This window comes from Zootoca vivipara, chromosome 7 (genome assembly GCF_965207765.1).
Source record: "Zootoca vivipara chromosome 7, rZooViv2.hap1.1, whole genome shotgun sequence".
NCBI lineage: Eukaryota > Metazoa > Chordata > Lepidosauria > Squamata > Lacertidae > Zootoca > Zootoca vivipara.
The window spans coordinates 80,952,929-80,976,114 of record NC_142590.1 but is presented as its reverse complement, the minus strand read 5'-3'; the positions used below and the strand labels follow the sequence as shown (position 1 = coordinate 80,976,114).

General features: G+C 45.1%; 1 protein-coding gene across 2 annotated transcripts in view; it reads left to right on the top strand.

The window, feature by feature from the left end:
* The window catches only part of AURKA (aurora kinase A), a 47,803-nt gene extending 35,999 nt beyond the window's left edge, over nt 1-11,804 (top strand). For both annotated transcript variants that reach the window (XM_088674670.1, XM_088674669.1), the window contains exons 9-10: nt 3,989-4,095; nt 11,484-11,804. In XM_088674670.1, coding sequence (XP_088530796.1) covers nt 3,989-4,057 — 69 coding nt within the window. In that variant the 3' untranslated portion in view covers nt 4,058-4,095; nt 11,484-11,804. The remainder of the gene's footprint in view (nt 1-3,988; nt 4,096-11,483) is intronic.
* Nucleotides 11,805-23,186: the final 11,382 nt, after the last annotated feature.

The window sequence follows — 23,186 nt, the reverse complement described above, 5'->3', positions numbered from 1 at the left end:
ACTTCTTCATACATTACAAAATGACCACTCAAACAGGGGCATAGGAAGGGTGTGTGTGCGGGGAGTGTGGTCCACCCGGGTGTCATCCTTGAGGGGGGTGACAAAATGGCATTCTGCGGGGGGCGGCACTTACCGCGGGGCCTGGTCTGCAGCGCACCCGAGCCATGTGTCTCTCCTGGGAGTGACGTGGTGGCTTGGGGCCCCGTGGTCCCCGAAAAGGCAGCATGCGGCTTGCGTCTGCCAGGCAGACTCCATGGGCAGCTTGCCGCGGTGCCCCCATGTGCAGATTGCCATGGCGCCTGTGCACGGATTGCCGCGGCACCCCAGTTCGCAGGTCGCTACAGTAGCCCTGTGTGCGGATCGCCCCGTCCCCACCGCTCCAGGTGCTGGAGCAGCTACACCCGAAAACCCATGACAATTGCACTCTTGGGCATGGGAGACTGGTCCTTTAGGGTGAATGGGGTGCCTGATTTCCACCCAACCTTAGTCTGCTCTTCACCACCCTCCAATTGCCTGCTTTCTTACTCCAGGGGGGGGGGGCACCACCTATCACATACTCTCCAACATGCTGCAGGGGGGGAACCTGGGCATATATCTTTTTTGGAGCTGGGCTCTTGCTGGAGCCAGGTGACTCGCACAAGAGCATCCTCCCCCAAAACAGAGGTCTTTGGGGGCTGCTCTCTCATGGGAGCCAAAGCAGGACACCCCAGGATCCAACCAGAAGCCGGGATGGCTTCTGTAATTCTGGGATGTCCACAGTTGAGGGGGTACATGACCAACTCCCTCATTTTAGTCCCAGATTTGCTTTTGCCGAACTCATGGGGAAGAGGATGGAGAGAAAAGTAGGATTGGTTGACTCTGCTTCCCCTTGGCTCTGACTCTGCCTGCTGTTGGCTTTCTGCCTTACTAGTCCCAATGAGCCACAGCCACCACTGGCCAGGAGTTTTTTGTGTGTGTGTGTGTTTTCACTTGCTGAAAGACTAAGGGCTTAGCCACACTTGCCTTTTGCCCTGCTCTTTGCACACACTTAAAACCTCTCTGTCCAATTCTAGCATTTTTGTTTTTTTGTTTTTACCGTGGAGCTTTCCCTGCGAAAACCCTGTTTAGTGCTCAGTTGAAGCAAACATCCATTGTGGTTTTTCATGGATTGAGCTTTGGAGCTTTTAAGCATGGACCATGTCTGGAAACAGCAGAGGAAAGCTAAGTGCAGATAAGCCGCAACGCAAATTCTTACTTCTCAGCTTCCATCTGCACTACACATTCGAAACAGCATCTTACCACTTGAAACAGTCATGGCTTCCTCCCCAAGAATCCTGGGAACTGTAGTTTATTAAGGGTGACAAGAGTTCCGAGACCCCTATACTCTTCACAGAGCTCCAGTTCTCAGAATGGCTTAACAGTTGGCCCGCCTTACTAGGGAACTCTGAGAACGTAGCTCTGTGACTTTCTCTGGATACAATCACACACCAGGTTTAAGAAAACAAGAAAGCTAATCTTTATTATTGGAAATCCATGTTGGTAGGAAAGTTCCCCAGATCTATCATCCTATAATGGAGATGCAATAAGCTATGCTTGCCCTCATGGCTGCTCTCACGAGGGAAACATGAAGGAAGAAGGAAAGGAAATATGGCATGAGGTCAACAACCCTAGGAGTATCAGCCCAATGTTGAAGGAAGATCAACAGAGGTCAGGGCAAGATGGGCAGTCTATGAGTGACTTTCATTCTCTTTATTCAGCTTGTAGTAGCAATAGAGGAAGAAGAGAAGAATGGCTCTTTCCCCAAAAACGTCTGCTTATATACATTATTTACACAATAGGCCTTGCGTGATTGGCTACTTCAGGGCTGCTCCTGCAGGCCAATCAGGTTGCGGATTGACTTCTGCCAGCAGCCTGATTGGCTGCTCCTGCAGGCCAAACAGGTTGCTGATTCACTTCCACCTGGAGCTGGATTGGGTGGCTCCTGCAGACCAATCAGACTGCTGCATTCTGGATCCTATTGTTCTAGGATTCAGCTCAGTACGTAACATCTCTCTTATTCCCTTTCTCATAACGGTACATCAGTTCACAGTGCAAGCTGCTCCGCACCCCAGACAATTCCTGCAAAATGCACCAACCTCAGCAACTGTGCACTCACGTAGGGCTCATCCAGACTTCCTTTTGTGTTTATGGGTTGCCATATGTCCGGAAATTCCTGGACATAGCCAGAATATGGCAGTCAGTAACAGTGACCAGGCAGAAATCGCTGAGGTGTCTGGAAAAATCCATACGTATGGCAGCCTATATGTCTATATTTTTTGTGAATTTCCTTTAAAAAAAGGTCAAAAACTTCTTTTTTGAGATCTTGAAAAAAAGAAGCCCAAAACCTTTTGTGCCTGGATTTGAAAAAATGGTAACCCTACTTTAATTTGCCATGTCTGAGCACTTTTTTTTGGTTCTGTCACTCTCCCGGCAGAAACCCACTCTTTGAGGCTAAATCGAAGCAAACAGCAACCCACAGAAAACCCAAATGACTGTTTGTTCCGATTCAGTGTTAAAGAGTGGGATTTTGCTGGGAAAGCGCTGGGGGGGGGGCGGAAGTGCTCTGACACAGCACTTTAAAATGCAGACCTGTGCCTAAAAAGCATGAGGTGAAAGGTAACTGTGCCTGAGCCCGCAAGAGAAATAAGATATTTGCACCTGTCCTTTGTTCACAACAGCTGTGAGGGTGGGTATCGGTCCTGCTATTCAATAAAATGTGGGCATGGTCAGGTTGAGCCAGCGCGAACAGGAACTGAGCAAGAAGAACAAACAGTCTCACAAGAGCCCTGTGGGGCAGTTGTTGTGAAAGCCCGATGGAGCTAGTCTTAAAATCATAATGATTTCAAGCTGCCACAGAGGGGGTTTGATTTGGGCTGTGATCAGATGCCGGGGGGAACCGATCACCTTTTTATTTTGCCTTTTTGCAATGAAACTATTGAGCTATTTAGCTCTTAGAGGGAACCACTAGAGATACTTGTGTGTTGCAAAGGATACTTAGTGGCCTTAGGGATGCGGGTGGTGCTGTTGTCTAAAAACCACTGAGCCTCTTGGGCTTGCTGATCGGAAGGTTGGCAGTTCGAATCCCCATGACGGGGTGAGCTCCCATTGCTCTGTCCCAGCTTCTGTGAACCTTGCAGTTCAAAACTGCACCAGTGCAAGTAGATAAATATGTACCACTGTGGCGGGAAGGTAAACGGCATTTCCATGCGCTCTGGTTTCCGTCACAGTGCCCTGATAGTGCCAGAAGCTGTTTAGTCATGCTGGCCACATGACCTGGAAAGCTGTCTGTGGACAAACGGCGGCTCCCTCAGCCTAAAAGTGAGATGAGCGCCACAACCTCATAGTCGCCTTTGACTGGACTTAACCATCCAGGGGGGGGGGTCCATTACCTTTTCTACCTCACTTAGTGGCTTCAAAAGGGTAGGATTTAATTTTTTAAAATTTAAAATAAGCTTTATTTAGATGTTAAAAGTTACAAAATTCTCAAAATACTAACAAAAAAGTAAAAGTAAAAGAAGATTTAAAAGCATATAACAAAAACAAAACATCAAATAACTTAACAGAAAACACAATCCCAAAATCATATGATAGAATAATCAACTAATACAAATTTTCACATTCATACAAAACAGAAAAAAAACTGAATATGTACCAAGGAAGAAAATAATGAAGGAATGGGAATATGTACAAAACTACTTGGAAAGTGAAATTACAAAAAATAATCTAGTGGCGTGCTTGGAATGAAAACATGAGAGGTGAGGTTTAATTTATAGGCATTGTGAAGAAATGGAAACATGGGAAGTAAGAGTTATAGCAAGAGAAAGGAAAGCGTTCTGTAAATAACGGGAGGTAACTTTTTGTTCTTTTGTTTTTCTTTCTTTTTGTATGTTATAACTTTCTTTTTGTTACAAAAGGGTAGGATTTAAAGCAGTACAGTCCTGATTCTTATATCCTCCCCCTCCCATTGCAGCTGCTGGAAACATGGGGAAATAACCTATTAATGGATTTCTGCAGCAACTTTAGCCCTAACTCAGCCTGAAATACCAATCAGAATCTGATTACAAACAGGTTGCTAAGGTAAGGCTAAAATCCCCCCAAAGTCTGGAAATGACTGAGCCCGTTAAATAACAATCTACGTCTTTGCCTCCTACACAGTAGGAGAAACCTCCCCACCTTTCAATCAAAGAACTAACACTTCAGAAAAATGAAGGAGACCAATTTAAGGATTAACTTGTATTTACTTCAAACTCTCCAGGCGACATATGATTCAAGAAGCAATTGTGCAAGTAAGAAACGTACGGTGCCATCTTGTATGTCAGAGTAGGATACGGTAATTTGGAATAATTCAATAGGAAATAATAAATGCCAGGGAGTGGGGAGAAGACAGCACTCAATATGTTTAATTCTTCCTCTTGGTATGGTGGCCCAATGAACATAGAAACCTAGGAAGCTGCTTTAGTCATTGGTCCATTTAATTCAGTACTGTAGTGATGTATGGAAGTGAGAGCTGGACCATAAAGAAGGCTGATCGCCGAAGAATTGATGCTTTTGAATTCTGGTGCTGGAGGAGACTCTTGAGAGTCCCATGGACTGCAAGAAGATCAAACCTATCCATTCTGAAGGAAATCAGCCCTGAGTGCTCATTGGAAGGACAGATCGTGAAGCTGAGGCTCCAATACTTTGGCCACCTCATGAGAAGAGAAGACTCCCTGGAAAAGACCCTGATGTTGGGAAAGATTGAGGGCACTAGGAGAAGGGGACGACAGAGGACAAGATGGTTGGACAGTGTTCTCGAAGCTACCAACATGAGTCTGACCAAACTGCAGGAGGCAGTGGAAGACAGGAGTGCCTGGCATGCTATGGTCCATGGGGTCATGAAGAGTCGGACACGACTAAACAACTAAACAACAACAACAACAATTCAGTACAGTGGTACCTCGGTTTATGAACACAATTGGTTCCGGAAGTCTGTTCATAAACTGAAGTGTTCATAAACTGAAGCGAACTTTCCCATTGAAAGTAATGGAAAGTGAATTAATCCGTTCCAGACGGTCCGCGGAGTAAGCGTTCATAAACTGAAGCGAACTTTCCCATTGAAAGTAATGGAAAGTGGATTAATCCGTTCCAGATGGGTCCATGGAGTACTTAAACTGAAGCGTTCATAAACTGAAGCATGGGTGTAATTGGTTCCGGAAGTCTGTTCATAAACTGAAGCGTTCATAAACTGAAGCGAACTTTCCCATTGAAAGTAATGGAAAGTGAATTAATCCGTTCCAGATGGGTCCGCGGCGTTCATAAACCGAAAATTCATAAACCGAGGTGTTCATAAACCGAGGTTCCACTGTACTGTCAACATGGACTGGTAGCAACTGTGTAGGGTTTCAGGCAGGGAGTCTCTCCCAGCCCTATCAGGAGGTGCCAGGGATTGAATTTGGGAACTTCAGATGCTCTACCACTGGACTACAAGTGGGGCCTGAGGAGGAAGGGGGCAATATAAGGCTTCTGCACCGGTCTTCTTCTTCTTCTTCTTCTTCTTCTTCTTCTTCTTCTTCTTCTTCTTCTTCTTCTTCTTCTTCTTCTTCTTCTTCTTCTTCTTCTTCTTCTTCTTCTTCTTCTTCTTCTTCTTCTTCTTCTTCTTCTTCCCTTCAACCACAAATCTCAAGGCAGTTCACAACAGAAAAATACAATAATAATAATTGCATGACAAGATGCCCCTGCTGAAATTGCCTCTTCTACACAACTGTCTTGCCAAATGCAAGGTGGCTCTTTTAAAATGAGATTCAGGAGTAATACAAAACACAAGTGAGTGAGCTTAAAGATTTTATTCTAAACAGCATGCAATATATACATACCAAGCAAGCACTTCAATCTGCCGCTTGGAAGCCCTCAAGTAGAGGCAAAGTGACCCCCCCCCCAGGTAGCCTCAGTTTGCACAGCCCTGTGGCTGATCAAGTCCGTGCACGAGCTTCTCAAAAATTCTGCCCACAACCATCCGATTTACAGATAGCTAGCCTGTGCGGCTTGCCTGACTGGCTACGTGCAGATCATTCATTACTGGCTACATGCATATTATTCATTAGCCACCCCCTCCCAATGCCTCACTTTCTCAAAACAATGTCCAACTTCAAAGAAGGTACCCAGCACTATCACTTCCTCCCAACTGATTAGGACACTAAAGGCTGTTCTTCATGCCATCAAATAACTTAAGAAGAGACAAAAAGGGGGTGGGGGTGGGGAGGAACAGAGGCAGGAAGGGTAATCATGTCAGACCACTAACTCCTCGAAATACAGTTTATCTTCCGGACAGATTGCCCAGACAACAACCAACAAAGGTGCAGGAGCCCAGACAACACCTGGCTGTTCCACCTCTTGAAGAGTACCACTGGCATATTGTGGTGGAGGATAGGGGAGGACTAATGGGGACAGAGACTGGCCAAACTGAACTAATAAAGGGCACATCCATACTCTCATTTAATGTGGATATATACCCACCTCCTGGCAAATGGAAGGGGGAGAAATGGAGGCAGTGAGAGATTTTACTTTCTTGGGCTCCATGATCACTGCAGATGGTGACAGCAGTCACAAAATTAAAAGACGCCTGCTTCTTGGGAGACAGCATTTAAAAAGCAGAGACATCACCTTGCCGACAAAGGTCCATATAGTTAAAGCTATGGTTTTCCCAGTAGTGATGTATGGTTGACAGTGTTCTCGAGCTACTAACATGAGTCTGACCAAACTGTGGGAGGCAGTGGAAGACAGGAGTGCCTGGCATGCCCTGGTCCATGAGGTCACGAAGAGTCGGACACAACTACACAACTAAACAACAACCACCCACATTTTATCCATTGCCTGTATGACATTGACCTCTAAATTGCTGCCTTCCCACACTTCTCCCTCCCTTGGTCTAGATTTTCTCGGACCAGATATATGCCAAAAAACGGGAGAGTATGAGCAGGGGTGTTGTGTCAAGTTTCATCTCATGAGATCTCTGCAGGGCACTTCTTCTTGGCATTCCACCACCTGAGACAGCTGCCTCAGCCTGCCCCATGGGCTGGCGAGCCTGGGTAGGAGAGAATCTGGATTGTGGGACGGGGAAGTGTGGGAAAGTGTGGTTTGGAGGACAATGAAATATGGATCACTGAAAATTAACTGTAAGAGAGATGTTTATTAGCTAACAAGGAGAACAAGGAGAATATTATGCTTCAAATTTAATCCTCTTGCATCCTGCTGAGCCCGGGAAAGATGATGGGAAAGGGTAGATAGCCTGGTTAAAATATACACAAGAAAGGGAAAAATAGAAAACCTGCCCCAGCAGTGCTACACAGCATATGTTCAGCTGGCTTTTTGACTGAGGAAAGCTGGTGAAAAATTGATAGGGTACTTCTGGGCCCCTTCGAAGGTTGCCTGATGGAAATGCAAATGACCATGATGCCTATAAATCTGCAGGTGTTGTTGGCTGCAGAGCCTGTTTAGAACAGCAAGCTCTGAGCTACCTTGGCTGGACCCAACATCCCTTCCTAATGATGTGATTTTCCCCCCACCCCCGTTGCACTGAGAGCTGATCGCACAGCATGGATTTCAAAGAAACCCAACGGCCTGCTTCAAGGGCTCCTGCCAAGCAAAACAAGGCAGGTGACTACCAAATGGATGGCCTTTTTGGTAGTGACACTTTGGCTGTTGGACAGCATCTCCAGAGAGGCTCACCTGGCCCCTTCTTCTCCTTACATTAAAAATAAATGAATCAAGAAATACAAACATTGAAATACGATCAATGCAAAATAAAACATAAAAGTAATATCTAAACAGCAGTAATAGCAAACGAAAGGTACATTTTGAGGGTTAGGGTTCAGAATGCCTGCAAAACAGTGATAGTATTGAGGCATCCTGTGTTTTTATCTTTAGGATTTAACCCCAGGTTTTTTTTTTTTTGGGGGGGTGTAAATTAGAAAAAAAAAACCTATTGTGGAATATTTTCACAAGTTTAGTCAAGGTGAGTGAGATGTTTTTGAAAGTGATGTTTTTCAATAATGCTGCTACGGTCGTCTGTTGCTGCAGCAGAGATCTTTGATCCATAATTCAAAAGCAGTGATTTATTCATTATTTAATACATCTCTATCCATGCTTTTCTTCAACAGAGCACAGGGCAGCAGACCCACAGGGTTCCCAGTTAGGGATGTCAGAGACATCTGTTGAAAACAAGCAAAGGGAGCTGAAATTCCCAAGGTTTGCTTATTCGTCTCGTGTCTGGAATGGAAACCAATCCTATGAATGTGTCAGGTCTTTGCTGCTGCCGCAAATGATGAGCTAATTGTTACACCCCACCCCACCCCACCTGCATTTTATTTCCTTTGCTTTGAAATGAATGGGGTAGAATAACGTAATGACATTGCAACGTACGTAACACAGTTTTTGGCAGAAGACAAACTGCAGCAGAACGGAAATAGTGGTACATGTGATGAATACAGGAAGAAATGGAAAACTGCTTTTTTACATCCCCGAGGCTGCAGTTCTACAACCGGAATCTGGAGAGTAAGCCCCACTAGTTCCCCATACCTGCTGTAATGTTTATGGCAGATCCATTCCCCGTACCAAAACAGGTTTTTTTGAATGCTCTGGGCTAGCCAGAGACTAATCCACTCGAGGATTTTCCATCAAGGGGAATTCTGGAAGGAAGGGGAATTCTGCAAGAAAAGAACTCTAATTTTTTTAAAAAAACTACTACGCAAAGTTTGGGTCCAGATTCTTATTTCTAAGAGTCTCTGGCTTCTGAATGCAACAGTCTCCAGCTATAATGGCAGTGGTAGTCCAAAATATCTGCAGAGCACCAGGTTGGGGAAGGCTGTTTTAGGGGATTATGTTTTATGCCCAAATGCACCAAAGTGATGAAAGCTTTAACACTTCATTAATGTGCCCCCTCCAAGATCCACCTTTCAGCTTTGGTCAATAATAACCCAGTGCCAGTGGCCAGTAATTAGCTAGCACCAACACATCCCTGGGTAGAAAATAAATGTATTATTAAGTGCAGGCTTCGGTTCTGCCTAAATGTGAGTGAAGCCAGGGCCGACAGATTTAATTCACACCTCTATCTGCAGTTCTTACTGGAGTGAAGGTTAATTGAAATGGGCCTCTTCAAATTATTTAATGCTGACGTGAAGTCTCATCGTCTCTCCCGCTTTCTAAAGGTGAGGCAAGTGTGCTGTTCACTTGGCAGCCAGTGGGTGGCAGTGCAGACTCTTGGATAGTCCCTAGCCAGGTTAGCCGGCTGGAAAATTACCTGGGAGCATCTTTGCTCAAAATATGGTCTGAAGCTCAACATCAAAAAAACTAAAATCATGGCCACTGGTCCCATCACCTCCTGGCAAATAGAAGGGGAAGAAATGGAGGCAGTGAGAGATTTTACTTTCTTGGGTTCCATTATCACTACAGATGGTGACAGCAGCCACAAAATTAAAAGACGCCTGCTTCTTGGGAGAAAAGCAATGACAAACCTAGACAGCATCTTAAAAAGCAGAGACATCACCTTGCTGACAAATGTCTGTATAGTTAAAGCTATGGTTTTCCCAGTAGTGATGTATGGAAGTGAGAGCTGGACCATCAAGAAGGCTGATCGCCAAAGAATTGATGCTTTTGAATTATGGTGCTGGAGGAGACTCTTGAGAGTCCCATGAACTGCAAGAAGATCAAACCTATCCATTCTGAAGGAAATCAGCCCTGAGTGCTCACTGGAAGGACAGATTGTGAAGCTGAGGCTCCAATACTTTGGCCACCTCATGAGAAGAGAAGACTCCCTGGAAAAGACCCTGATGTTGGGAAAGATGGAGGGCACAAGGAGAAGGGGACGGCAGAGGACGAGATGGTTGGACAGCGTTCTCGAAGCTACCAACATGAGTCTGACCAAACTGCGGGAGGCAGTGGAAGACAGGAGTGCCTGGCGTGCTCTGGTCCATGGGGTCACGAACAGTCGGACATGACTTAACAAAACACCTTTCAATATCCTCCACATTAGTCCATCTCTTTCCCTCCTCCTTTATTGATGTAATTAACCTTTCGCTTTGCTTTTTCTTGAGTTGCCAACAACAACAATCTTTGCTCAGTTCTTAACTCTGGGATTGGAGAAGGCTATCTATTCTGCGCTGTGTTAATGCACTACTATATGATGTCCTTGCTGCCATTCTTTCCGGTATTGCACAGTGGTGCTGGTGTAACCCTGGCTTTGGCGCTGGCTTCCAGTGAGATCTTGCCAGAAACAATTGCCTCTGCTGCTGGTGCTGCTTCTCCACTGGCGGTGGAATGCGGGGTGGAGGTGAGGCAGGCTTCTACTGCTCGAGGCAAGGGCCTCACCTTGCCTCATCAGCGGGCCAACCCTGGGTAGGGGGGTTTCCATGGGTTGCAGCTGACAATCATACCCTCCAACATTTCTCCAATGAAAATAAAAGTAAAGGTACCCCTGACAGTTCAGTCCAGTTGCAGATGACTCTGGGGTTGCGGCGCTCATCTTGCTTTACAGGCCGAGGGAGCTGGCGTTTTTCCGCAGACAGTTTTTCCGGTCATGTGGCCAGCATGACAAAGCCGCTTTTGGCAAAACCAGAGCAGCGCACAGAAACGCCGTTTACCTTCCCGCTGCAGTGGTACCTATTTATCTACTTGCACTTTTTGGAGTGCTTTCAAACTGTTAGGTTGGCAGGAGCTGGGACCGAGCAACAGGAGCTCACCGTGTCTCTGGGATTCAAACCGCCGACTTTCTGATTGGCAAGCCCTAGGCTCTGGTTTACACCACAGTGCCACCTGCATCCCTCCGATGAAAATAGGGGTGTCCTATTCCACCACCACCACCACCATTTTACTATTTATACCCCACTCATCTTGACTGGGTTTCCCCAGTCACTCTGGGTGCCTTCCAACATATTTAAAAGCATAATAGAACATGAAACATTAAAAAACTTCCCTATCCAGGGTTGCCTCCAGATGTCTTCTAAAGGTTGTGTAGTTACTTATCTCCTTGGCTCCGGGGGGTCACCTAACTCTATACCCTTCAACATTGTTCTAATTAAAATAAGGAATGTCCTAAGGAAACGTCCTATTCACAATACAATAAAAACCGTATACAAATAATTTCCTATATGAAATCACCTAAACAATTGCATACATAAAACAAATGAAAACCATTACATATATAAAAATAGTTAAAGTGATGGCATATCCTAAAACAGTTTCAAATCCTATACAGATACTGAGAGGGTTTAAATGCTGATGCCCACCTCTTAATAGGAGCTGAAAGGTGCATATTGAACCATATCTGCAGCAGTTATGTGGGCTTGCTGGTTTGCTTCGGAACCCAATTCAAGGTAATAGTGATTTAACCTTTAAAGCCTTGGATGGCCTGGGACTCTCATGCCTTAAGAGCTATATGTATGCTTCGCTGAATGATTCAGCAGGTTGTAATGTCTGTTCCATTTTGGTGGCAGGTATAGACGTCAACAATCAAGAGCTGAGTATTCTGAGTGATTGTCCCTAAATACAGCTTCCTCTCTGAAGAGGTTAGAAGAGATACAACTTCATTATCTTGCTGGAGGAGAGGTTGCAAGCCCTGCCTCTTCTGTTCTGGATTTTGATGGAGAAATCAATTTTTGTGTGTGGCTGCTTTCATCTGTAGTAGCATGTTGTTGATGCTTTTTTTGTTCTCCTAAATGTATTTTTCTTTCATTTGATGCAAGTTGCTTTGAACTGCTGGAACAGCAGCCTAGGAGAAGTTAACTAAATAAACGTACAAAACAGGAACATACAAACAGGATACAAATCTGATGTTTAATAGAGATGGATTCTATTGAGAGATGTAGAACTGCTCGGGTTGGTCTTGTTGGCTGGCAGCCGTCTGTCTCCGGAGACAATGAAAGAATGCACCTTTGGGGGTGAAATCAAACCACTGGAGAGTTACAGACCAATATGGGAGAGACATGTTTTGTTGCAGCTGGGGCAGATGAAGGTGTTTGGTTGTGCTGATCCAGGTGTACTATGGCATTTCTTCTTTCTGTGCTCCTCCCAGGTGCCCTTCCTCCTCCAGGGTACTGCCCGTTTTCATTATTGTGGTGGTGTCTGAGTTTCTGTCCATTAGGCAAGAATTTAGATTCAAAATGGAGTAAGGGGAAGCTAACACTGACCTAGGTGGCAAAGGGCTAATCCACACTTACCTTTATCCCACCCTTTCCAGGCATGGCCTGCGATTGAAAGCTCTGTGTCTGAGCACCTTTGTTTGTTTTCGCTTTTGCTCCTGAGATTTCCCAGTGAAAACCTGCTCTTTAAAGCTCAATCGGAACAAACGTCAATCTGCTGGAAATCTGAATTGATGGAAGTCACCTTCTGACACCACCTCCAGTTGTGAAGGAGTTGCTTTTTCATCACTGTATTTTCAGAAGTCATTTTGGGCACTAGAAAAACAACAACAGCAGCACATGGTGCACAGATGAGTTTAAACAAATAGCTGTGCAATTAAATGGAGAGGGCTGATCACACAGGTCTTTTGCATAGGTAATTCTACAGAGAACCCCCTCCCTGACTTGTCCATGTGGCTACATCATTCACACACCTGGACGTCTACAGGTGCATGATGGACAAATGGAACAAGCCACAGACTGGGAATAGGAAAAACAGCAGGCATTTGAAAGCTGAAAAGGAGAAGCAGCAGCAAATATGTGAAGTGGTTTCCATGGTACATAATGTGCTGTGGATGGGCTAATTGATCACTTTCACCCAGGAATTGCTCTCTGGGCAATTTATAATTTTCTGGCTAGTTTTAAAATGGCAATAGCTCTCACGTTAAGACTCCACATGTGGCATGCCTCCTGCTTTTAATGGAGATGTTCTGTATAGTATACCTTTTGTGGAGTGCCAGCCTTGCTAGGGACTAGAGTTGGTAAGGACCTGAGGCTTTTGGGATCCCATTTAGGTACACCAGCCTTCCCTGTTTTGCGTTAGACACAGGCAGCTCATAGTGACACCTGTTCTCACATTCTACATATTCTTGATGTCAGGTTGTGCATAATATGGAGCTAGGGGAGAGGAGAGATTTGTCAATTCTGGTTTCTCATTTTTTCCAGTCTTCCGTTCTCCACATTTCCACATCGGTTTCCATTTTTTTAATTATTAAAAAGTCCTCATGGAAATTTCAGTGGAGATTTCTCTCAATATACAGATCTGAATACCTTTTTGGCTAATATACATATTTGTGCAATTTCCCCTAATATAATTTCATTTTTTGTATGCTATTTTCAACAATATATGCATTTTTTTGCACTCTTAACTCTAGCATATGCATTATTGTGCATGCTCCTTGGTTGGAGAACTGCATTGCGAAGTTCAGATATGGGTAAATTATGGCTGTGTTTTGGTTCACATACGAGTTTGGAAAATGGGAAGTGGCTGCATTCACCTTTAAATGTGAACCAAGTCATATTCCTCCCACATCCAGGCTTCCGATTCGTCGCGCTGGTGAAGTTGGACGCAGGGACTTCGTGCTCTGAAGTCCCTGGCTTCGTGGAGGGGGGGGAAGTCCGCAGAGCGAGCGGACTCCCCGAAAAAACACCGGGTAGAGAGTCCCGGTGACATAGTGCCCAGCTGTTTGCTCTGAACGCGAATCCTCTGCTGCCCGAGAGCTCAGTAGAGCAATCGAGAGCCAGCGGAGTGGAGTCGCGGGAGCCATTTTTGGGTTTCATCTTACCTCCTTGAAGTGAAGCTCCGAGTCCTCAGCCTGCAAGCGGCGGATTCTTCCAAGGCAATAAAAGGCAATAAAAGGCAATAAAAGAAGGCAATAAAAGACTTCTTCAAAGTAAGTCAAATCTCTATTTGGATCTTAAAAATTTTAAATTTGAAGATAGGAAGAGATTCTAAAGTAACGGAAGCCGATCTCTTCCAAATGGACAATCGGGAGGCGCATTAAATATTCCCAAGCCGAAAAGGGAAAACTTCTTTCAAGATTGCGGACCCGAGAGAAAGAAAGACTTTTCCAAACCTCCCCAGCCCCCCGGTGTCGTTGCCCCTTGAGGTTCAGCAGCAACAAGGGGGAGGACGTTTTGACAGCTGTCAAAAGCTGTCAAATTGTTAAAGGGCTAAGAAAGACGATTTTATTCCTGTGAATTGGAAAAATTGATTCAAAAGGTTTTAAAAGGATTTAAGCGGACTGTAAATTTGAAATCTGATGAGGTTAAAGACAAAGGATAAGAACAGCCAAGATGGAGCCGAAAACGTGGTAGAGAGGAATTTTCCAGTACCCTTCTGCCCTTATCTCTGGTCTGCCTGTGGTCAAGTGAACTATGAAAACAAAATTCTCTCGAGCTTTCCAGGAAGCTGTGCTGGGTTATCTACAAACATGGGAAGATATCTACAAGGAAAGGCAATGTTTCAATCCAACAGAAAAGGAGAATGAGGTGCAAGAGCAAGATTTAGAGGACAATTTTGATTATGAGATTGTGTGTGAGGAGCAACAATTTGAGGACAATTTGGAGACTGATTCAGACTATAAAAAATATGTGTTGGATGATGAAAAACAAAGATCAGAACAGAGAGATGAGGCCGACAAGGAGAAGCAAAGTGAAGAGAAGATTGATGGAAGTGAAAATCCTGGAGAGACTGAAATGTTGAATGGTGTTAGTGAAGGGAGGGAAAGGCAGAAAGAGGGAGGAGCAGAGGTCTGGAAGTGGATGTGGGAAAGAATTGGTGTGGGGTAAAAATTTTAGTTTAAGGTACTGTTTTTGGTTTATGAACAACGGTGTCGGAATCTTGGCCTGTTAAAGGATATGCTGATCCAATTGGGAGGAGGGACATTGGGGGGAGGGGGAAGGAGAGATTTTTATAGTTTAAGGTTAAGAGCTTTCTGGAGGGAGTAAAAAGAATGGCTGAGGAAATAGGCTTAGAGTTTGTTTTTGAATAATTTTGGTGATCAGGTGTTTGGGTGGAAAACTGCCTGTCTCCCCCTTCTTACTCTTGGTACCCAGTGGCAGGGGGTGCCTTGAGGGGAGAGGGAAGGGTGGAGGGAAACCCAGACACAAAAATGGAACCTTTTGACTGCTGGACTCCTCGGGCTACCCCAGTGGCAGGGGGGGGGGCCTCAGAGGGGGACAGCATGAAGAAGGAGGAGGATTGTGTTAATATTATAAGAATAAGATTCTGAATTGGATTAGAAAACCCGCCATAACTATGTAAAGAGGTTGGGAAATCCAGGAGGAGGAGAGTCATGGAAGCCATTAATATTTTTCCTTTTTCCTTTTTTTTTCCTTCCCTTTTTTCCCCTTTTCATATTTTTGCTTTTTTTTTTAATCTCCTTTTTTCTTTGCTTTTCTTTTTTTCCAGTACAGTGAAGAAATAGCTGGGGGATAAGCCAATCCCCAGAGATCCTCCGCCTTTGTCCTCTCAGTGGCAGGGGGGGGGGGGATGAGGGGGGAGGAAGGAGGGGGGAGGTCAAACCCAGCTTAAAATGGACCCCTTTGTTCCCCAATACCCATGGGGCTCACTGGTGGCAGAGGTGGGCTTGTGGGTGGAGGGAAAATGAAGGGACAGAGTTTATGTTGTATACTTTGTACGTGTTTTCTTTTTCTAAAAATTAATAAAAATTATTTTTTTAAAAAAAATTCCTCCCACATCCATATAAAGTGTGTTAGGGTTCACATGCATGCATTTATATCGTGGGTAGGCAAACTAAGGTCTGGGTCCGGATCCGGCCCAATCGCCTTCTAAATCCGGCCCACGGACGATCCAGGAATCAGCGTGTTTTTACTTGAGTAGAACGTGTCCTTTTATTTAAAATGCACCTCTGGGTTATTTGTGGGGCATAGGAATGTGTTCATTTTTAATTTCCCCCCAAAATATAGTCCGGCCCCCCACAAGGTCTGAGGGACAGTGGACCGGTCCCCTACTGAAAAAGTTTGCTGACCCCTGATTTATTATGTGTAGGCTACTTTATAGTCAAGACATATCTTCCTCCTGTTCAGAGTTTTACCTAAGACAGCACAAGTTAACAGAGTTTATCCCTGGTGAGTTAACAGAGTTTTCCCCTGGAATATATGCTTCATGGTCGCCTCCAAAACGTGAGTTTTCAACCCCCACTTTTTAGAGCAAACTAAGATAATGTTGTTGTTGTTTAGTCGTGTCTGACTCTTCGTGACCCCATGGACCAGAGCACGCCTGGCACTCCTGTCTTCCACTGCCTCCCGCAGTTTGGTCAAACTCATGTTCGTAGCTTCGAGAACACTGTCCAACCATCTCGTCCTCTGTCGTCCCCTTCTCTTTGTGCCCCCCATCTTTCCCAACATCAGGGTCTTTTCCAAGGATTCTTCTCTTCTCATGAGGTGGCCAAAGTATTGGAGCCTCAGCTTCAGGATCTGTCCTTCCAGTGAGCACTCAGGGCTGATTTCCTTCAGAATGGATAGGTTTGATCTTCTTGCAGTCCATGGGACTTTCAAGAGTCTCCTCCAGCACCATAATTCAAAAGCATCAATTCTTTGGCGATCAGCCTTCTTTATGGTCCAGCTCTCACTTCCATACATCACTACTGGTAAAACCATAGCTTTAACTATACGGACCTTTGTCGGCAAGGTGATGTCTCTGCTTTTTAAGATGCTGTCTAGGTTTGTCATTGCTTTTCTCCCAAGAAGCAGGCGTCTTTTATTTCGTGACTGCTGTCACCATCTGCAGTGATCATGGAACCCAAGAAAGTAAAATCTCTCACTGCCTCCATTTCTTCCCCTTCTATTTGCCAGGAGGTGATGGGACCAGTGGCCATAATCTAGGTTTTTTTGACGTTGAGCTTCGGGCCATATTTTGCGCTCTCCTATTTCACCCTCGTTAAAAGGTTCTTTAGATAATGTATTGGCATTTAATTTATATGAAAATCAGGAGAGACAAAATTTCTTAACAACCATTTTACTTCCTTTTAGACATAAAAGCAAGTAGAATTAAGAACAACCATAACAAGGGATCCTGATAACCTCCTCCAAGGAGTCCAATGTTTGGACCACTTGGGAGATCCATGGGGCTTTGAATCCAGTGGATTCTAACCTCCTAGTGCCCCACCCTGAAATAGTAATTTTTGGGTTTTCCTCCGGCTGTCCACAGTGGTACCTTACTGTCTGCTTGTGTGGAGCTGGAGCCCCTGCCACAGCAGAACTACCGCCTTAATCAGAGGTGCAACTCTGGTGACAGAGGTTGGTGGAGAGGCAATTGTGCACCATCCTGCCCTTGCCCCATGGCCAGTTGGGATGTGTTAGTGTGTTAGCATTGCTCAGTAAGATGTCATAGCAGGAGAATAAAGAACACAGCAAAGCAGAAAGTAATTTTAAAGTGTGCAGTCTTCACTGCAGAATCTTACCGCAGCTGCTGATTGAAGTTGTCCACAATTTGGGTGCATAGTCTTAACATTCGTCCTGTGACAAAACACATAGAGGGCCCCTCGAGTCTGGTGTTTTACTGAGGCTATATTCTGCAACATAATTTTTGAGACAATAATAGTGCCTTAGTGGAGCATTTGCTCTGCTTTATTTAGTTATTTTGCAATGCTTTCCCAATGCTATCACATTATTGCTGCCCGGTGTGTGTGTGTGTGTGTGTGTGTGTGTGTGCGTGTGCGTGCAGGGCTGTCTCAAGCATGTCGGGTGCCCTGGCACCGTGGTGCGGAGATTGCGCCGGCGCCCCCGCCCTCGTGGGCGGGCGCAGCGCGCAGCATGGCTTCCACGCACTGCCCCCCTGCCAGCCTGGCGCCCCCCGCCACCTAGCCTACCCCTAGAGCCGGCCCTGTGTGTGTGTGAAGTGGGGAAGGGACTGCAGCGCAACAAAAGCAAGACAAAGATAAACCAGAGGAATCTGTGGTAAAAAAAGTTGTGAGTTTTAATAAAGAAATAAAAACCACAGGACTTGAGCAGAAAGTTATGGGATATTCACAGATGGGAAAGGAAATAGTGCAATCATCCCCAAACATTTGCAGGAACAAACAGTATTGGAAGTGGCACCCCCAATCAGGGTTTTGAGCACAAATAATCATGAATGCACAAGCAAAACAACATCTGGAAGGCCCTGTGGTAAAACTAGAGATGCCTTTACAGCATTTGTAATAACACACTGTTCTAAATTTATTTTTACAAACAATTCCTTGCCTAAGGTAGTGTTTGCATTTTATTCTTTGCTCTACACTAGTGTTGCTAAATCAGACATAGCCTACAATTAACATTTTTCATTCTCATTCCTAAACTATCCTTTTCTTCTACGTTAGGAAGGTCGTTGTTACTAATGTTTTTTACTGGATCCATGTCTGCGACTGGACCTAACAGTCAGGGGTCCCTTTACCTTTACCTTTATGTTACCTAAAGCAAAGTATTGTTCTTCCATTTGAATTCTTTTGAATCCCACCAAAATACACCGCAGGCTGACAGATCAACATTCAAAAGGTAAATACATTACCGCTCTAGAGTGAAGTGGGGACTGTGAACACATCTATGCCCTTCCCCACTAGGGTTGGACAAATAAGGTGGGATTGGCTCCATCAGCAGAAGCGCTGCACAAGGACCTCCACTTGCTCAGCAGCGGACTTGGATCTGCCCCCTGCCTTCCATTCTGCTCAATTCACCATGTCATCATTGCGATGGCCTGCAGTGCCCCCTAGTCTTGGCGCCCAGTGCTGCAGAACTGGTTGCTTGGCTCTAAATCCACCTCTGTACAGCTTACCCTCTCTCTTCTCCCCATATGCCCCTCCATGCTCCCCAATATTGGCTCAGGGTTGGGTGAGCCCCCAGAACAACAGCTGGAGAGAGGAAAGAGGAGATGGTTCTGCCTGATAAGCTGCAATGCTTGTGCAGATGGAACGACGGGATGAGCACGACAAAGTCCACCTGCTGCATTATAGTAATTGTTTTGAGATTTGCGTGCACGCACACATAAGTTAACACAAGGAAATTTTATGCAACACAGGGTCCTCTTTCAATGTCCTAATTGGTGGTGAATTTCTTCATTTGGAGCAATGTGAAAGCAACCACCCCAGAAACCTGATACACTGCCAGGTTCCACGCTGCTTCTGTGCTTGATATAAGCTTCTTATTAATAGCCTCACTCTGTCGACCACATGGAAATTAATCAAGGCCGCACTGTGTATTGCGTTGCATTGTGAACCAAGCTTCAGCAGGTATTTTTTTTTATTAATAACACATTTTTATTTTTTTAAAAAAGAAAAGATGTTTTTGGTTCCCATACCACATCACCTAGCTAAGCTTAATTAAAATAAAATAAAACAAGCAAGCTTGAGTGCTGGCCCTGTATTGTATGCTGTTTTCTCAAGTTAAAAAATGTACTAGGCATTGCCTGAAAGGATAAATTATGTAAATACTGGAAGAATTTGAATACTGTGAATACTGAAGGTTGCATTTAAGTGCTTATGTTGTGAAGATTCCCCATTGAAGAAAAAGCACAAGACACTCTTTTCACAGGATCAGCTCAGAACCTCACCTTTAATGATGGGAGCTAGAATCTAACAACCTCTAGAGATAGTTACAGGTAGCTAGCTGTGTTGGTCTGCCGTAGTCGAAACAAAATTAAAAAAAATTCTTCCAGTGGCACCTTAGAGACCAACTAAATTTGGTATGAGCTTTCGTGGGCATGGTATCTGAAGAAGTGTGCATACACATGAAAGCTCATACCAGTGACAAACTTAGTCGGTCTCCAAGGTGCTACTGGAAGGATTTTTTTTTAAAAAAAATTGTTTCAACCTCTAGAGAGCCATACATTAGCTATCCCTGCTCTCATTGCCAGCCTTTCCCAACCTTGGGCCCCCAGTTACTGTTTCAACTGAAACTCCCATCATTCCTAGCCAGCAGGGCCAGTGGTGAGGGATGCTGGGAGTCATAGTCCAATCACATCCCATGCTTGGGAAAAGCTGCTCCAGGCCAGACTCTGCCACTCAACTCAAAGGATGGGCCTGAGCTGCCTCACGCAAACCGGCACCTGCCACAAGAAGTCCACCTTAAGGGACAGAACAGCTCACATTTCCCATCTCTTCTGTGTCAGTGAGGGTTAGGACTAACCATTAGGCAGGCTGAAGCTGTTGCCTCAGGTGGCAGAAGACCATCAGGCAGCATGCCCACAGGTCCGCCCCCCCCGCCAGCCTCACCACCTGTGCCAGTGGCAGAGAAGTAGCGCCACTACTGGCGCCAACTGGGGCAAGATCTTGTCCCTGTTGGGTGAGATCCCACCCAAAATTGCATGCGATTTTGTGGAGTGCCCAGGATCTCATGGGATTCGGGGGCGAAATTTCACCCAATATTGGTGGGAACTTGCCCCCAAAGCAGCACCAATGGGGGCAGCACTTCACCAGCAATGGATGCGGCAGGGTGCGCAGTGGTGGCAAGAGCGGGTAGGAGGTGGCGGGAACAGCAGCAGTGGTATGGCAAGGGGACACATCCCATTTTGCCTCGATGGGCCGCCCCTGGTTAGGCCAACAGTCAGGGAGAAAAACTTAAGTGAGCCAGGGGGAAGACACGGCTTAAGGAAACTGATTCAGCACAAACAGGGAAGGAGGGATGCAAGCTTGTGTAAACCAAGTTCCTTGTGTTCTATTACTCTGGCTTGATGATTACCATAACTAAAACCACTTGAAACAAGTTCCACAGTTCCACACACCCTCCTCCTTTTCCACAGTTCCGCTGCCACTCTCCTTCCCAACCCATGTTGCAGTCCCCTTGGCAACGGTTGCCTGGAGCTATGTGCCCTCTTTCCCCTTGACCCCCTAACTGACGAACCTTCAGGCACCCACCACAGCATGTCAGCCCTAAAAACCAAAGCTGTGGAAAGCAAAGCACAGCAGGTTGAGGTTGGAGCAGCTCTTTCCCAGTGGGTAGAGCAACTTGGCTTGAACAACAAAAGCAGAGCTGGTGGTGTCGCCCTTTGCATGCATCCGGTTTGCTGTTGGTTTTGTGTGTGTTCCAAAGGGGAGGAATGGCTGTGGATTCTCCCTGGAGAGGGCAGGGGGATCTAGGGATGGGGAATGTGTAATTTTGCCCGTGGCTAAGAATGACCATAGAAGCTCCCTGGGTTTTTTGCCTCAATTTTCAGTGCAAGCTAAAATTGGGGAGCCATCAGCAGCAGCATTCCTCATGCCAATGCTATATCTAAATACCCGCTTCTGTACTTGGAGGTCAGGGGTGCCTGCCTGCCATTTTTCTGCATTTTGGGTCTGCCGATAGTTATTATGGTCTCCGTATGCTAGCTGTTTCAGTTTATATTGCTGTTTTAAAAGGATAGATTGCCCGGTTGTTTTGTGCTGCTAAACAATATGGCGTTTTTATTGTAACTTTTGTACTCATTTGTGATGTTTTTATGATGTTGTAAACCACCCAGAGATTTCTTTGAAATGTAGAGCAGTATATAAATTACCCCAAGAACACAAACTAGCAAGGAGTCTGGAGAACCATTCCTTATAGATGGATTTGATTTATACTCCAAATGTCAAATGCTAGAAAAATCTATCTACTCCAAGAGAAAGCCTCATTCAGCAGGAAGAGGTTCCTCCAGATGGCTGCGCCTGCCTGAGAGTTCAAGGGGACCAAGGTTGTTTCATGTATCATGACCACAGAAGGATGCATAAGCAGGCATCTCAAACAGTTCCCAAGAAACAACCCAAAACTCTGCTTGAGCAGGAACCGAGAGCGGAGAAGAAGGAAATCATTTCTCAGTTCCAGAGCACAATTATCACAATTATTATTTTTCAACTGCAAAATGAACAAATGAGATACGCAACAAAATGTTGTAGTGTGGAGTGCTCCTGTTCAACTTATATCAAACAAAGCAACATTCAACATTCCATCAGAGCTTAGTAATAAACAGTAAAGTTAAACATCAGCAAATAATAATTAAACAGTTCAACCACAATAAAGAATTACCAATCTGTAATCAATATAAGCAACAGCAAATCACAATAAATACCACAAAATATACAAAACCATGTAAAAGGATCAAATTGAGAAACAAAGAAGCACAACTTATAAAACTATTTTTGTAAAATATCCCTGAATTCTTCTCTTCCCAGCTGCTACTGCTGCTGTTCTCAAAGTCATAGTCTGGGAAAGGCTAGGTGGGGCAAGACAGGCGGAAACACCATTGCCTGATGAATTTGAACCTTGCTCTTAAAAAGGATTCCGCACAGTGGTGTGCGGTCAGTGGACTAGGGAGGCTAGGCTAGTCCTTTAAATGTTCCCCTGGCACCTCCTTCCCAAAGTCCAGGAAGCTTCTGCCCCGTTTAGAGAGGGAGGTGTGATTCTCTCACATGCAATGTTGGAACGTTGCAATGTGATGTGCACTATGACAGCCACCCCCCCCCCCCAAATCACCTCACCCTTGCAAGCTGGCGCCTCTGGCACTAAGTATCCCCCTCTGAAAAATTTCATCTGATTCCTCATCCCTGAGATGGACAAATTGCAACCCGTGACACAGAAAGAATCTGATATTGTATAGTAAGGAGGACGGGAAGTACCTAAGAGGAAATGAAATAGGAAGAAACAGGAAGAAATATTTTGGTTGTATACTATTCACATTGCGAATAAGAATTTGTGTTTGATTACATATTCTTTGTATATTTTGTGTGTGCATGCTTTGATGAATGGGAAAATTATATGTTATATCTATGTTATACTTATGAATTTCTTTAAACAATAAAGTGTTTTTTTTTAAGAGATGGACAAATTGTCTGATGGCATAAGGCACTTTCCTGCCTTTCTAATCAAGCAGCATATTAGTAAACAGCGACCGCCAGCCCTCTCTTTCTCTGAGACCTTGTGCTGGTTCTGTGAGCATCAGTTAAAGGCAGGAACTGTTCCTTTCTGCTTTTCCAATCAATGCCTCGAACTTCCAGGGAGTCCCAGTTGCCATGCAACGCAAGCTGAGTTTGAAGGGAAGGTGGTAAGCTTCCAGCTAACACCATCTTTTATATCGATTTGCCCTGGGCCATGCAGCCTGATGTACTAGTAGCAGCAAAATGCACCCATCCCATGTGGAAATCTCCACATAGGCACCCAATTTGGCCGGATGGTGGGGTGGCGCCTGTGACGGATTGGTCTGGTTTAGGAAGTTCTCCAGGATGTTAAGAGTTAAGTTACACTCACTCCGTTAGAGTGACAGTTGGCTGCAGAGAGGCGGGACATTCC